This window comes from Manis pentadactyla, chromosome 4 (assembly GCF_030020395.1).
Source record: "Manis pentadactyla isolate mManPen7 chromosome 4, mManPen7.hap1, whole genome shotgun sequence".
Lineage (NCBI taxonomy): Eukaryota > Metazoa > Chordata > Mammalia > Pholidota > Manidae > Manis > Manis pentadactyla.
The window spans coordinates 18196365-18197500 of record NC_080022.1 but is presented as its reverse complement, the minus strand read 5'-3'; the positions used below and the strand labels follow the sequence as shown (position 1 = coordinate 18197500).

At 65.8% G+C, this 1136-nt stretch overlaps 1 protein-coding gene across 23 annotated transcripts in view; it reads right to left on the bottom strand.

The window, feature by feature from the left end:
• SRRM1 (serine and arginine repetitive matrix 1) overlaps positions 1-831 on the bottom strand; it is a 31991-nt gene extending 31160 nt beyond the window's left edge. For 22 of the 23 annotated variants that reach the window (XM_036914736.2, XM_057499851.1, XM_057499855.1 and 19 more), the window contains exon 1: positions 678-830. In XM_036914736.2, the coding sequence (XP_036770631.2) occupies positions 678-698 (21 nt within the window). In that variant the 5' untranslated portion in view covers positions 699-830. Of the gene's footprint in view, positions 1-677 lie in introns of all 23 variants that reach the window. The other variant, XM_057499856.1, reaches the window with a different exon arrangement.
• Between the last annotated feature and the right edge of the window lie 305 nt (positions 832-1136).

The window sequence follows — 1136 nt, the reverse complement described above, 5'->3', positions numbered from 1 at the left end:
GAGAGGAGTTGATCCATCCCCCACCCCTCCTTCCATACACATGCATACTTTCTGTTGCAAGCTCTGCCCTCAAGAGTCTCGGATTCTGAATTCCCCGCCCAGATGGGCTATCAAATTGGGCGGGAGCTCCCGCGAACTCTGACCCGACGCCTTCGCAACGGCTTAGGACGAGAAGAGCGGGGATGGGAGGGTCGGCGCCCGCTTTCTCAAGAGAAAACTGTTTCCCGTCCTCTGTCCAACACGCTGCCCTCGGGCGGTACCCCCCCAGAACGTACGCTCCAGGGCCCTCCCGCCGCCAGTCACCCTCGGCTTCCCTCCGGCCTCCCCCCAGGGACTTCCTCCTCGCGACTCCGCTAGGCCCCAGGACCCGGCGGCGCGCGCGTCTAGGCCTGCAGGCCCCGCTAAGCAGACGGGCGGCGAGGTACGGCTCCGGCCCATTCGGCCGCCATTTTCCGGCGACCGTCGCCGCCGCGTAGGGGGGACGATCCCGGAGGAGGAGACTGCGCAGGGGCGCACCGGTCTCCACCGCAGAGCAGGCGAGAGCGACTGCTGGCACGAAGGATCATCAGGATCTTCGAAGCCTTTCCTTGCTGGCTACTGGTCCCGAGTTTAGGCCTCCTGCCAGGCCTCAGCGATAAGCCCCTCACCTCACCCCAGATCCCCGCGCTTCTACTTACGCGGAAGAATCCCGCGTCCATCTTGCTGCCTCGCTCGGAGATCGCTCCCTATCCCAAGGTGCACCGCGCCGCCGCGACGGAGGGCGGGACCAGCAGGGAAAGCCGAACCCTGGGACGCAGCGCGCGCCGCTCCATCCGGCCCCTCCAGCCGACACGAGGCCGCGCCTGCTCAGTGCGGTGAGCACCCTCCACACGTGCGCACGCGCGCCTAACGGGGCGGGATGCTGCCAGGCACCCAGGCTCCCCAGTAGCCAGTCGGGGAGGACAGCCTCAAGATCGCAGCCAATGGGAACCAAGGGAGAGAATCGTTGGGTCCGTCCCGCCCTAAGAATCCTTTTGTGGCGCTTGGTCAGCCATGTTCGCGCAGCATGACTTGACCCTTTCCTCTCCCCGTAGTGGAAGGAGGCCGCCCGCCCTGGTGGTTCCATGGAGTGGATTGAGGAGAAAGGCTCTTACCTC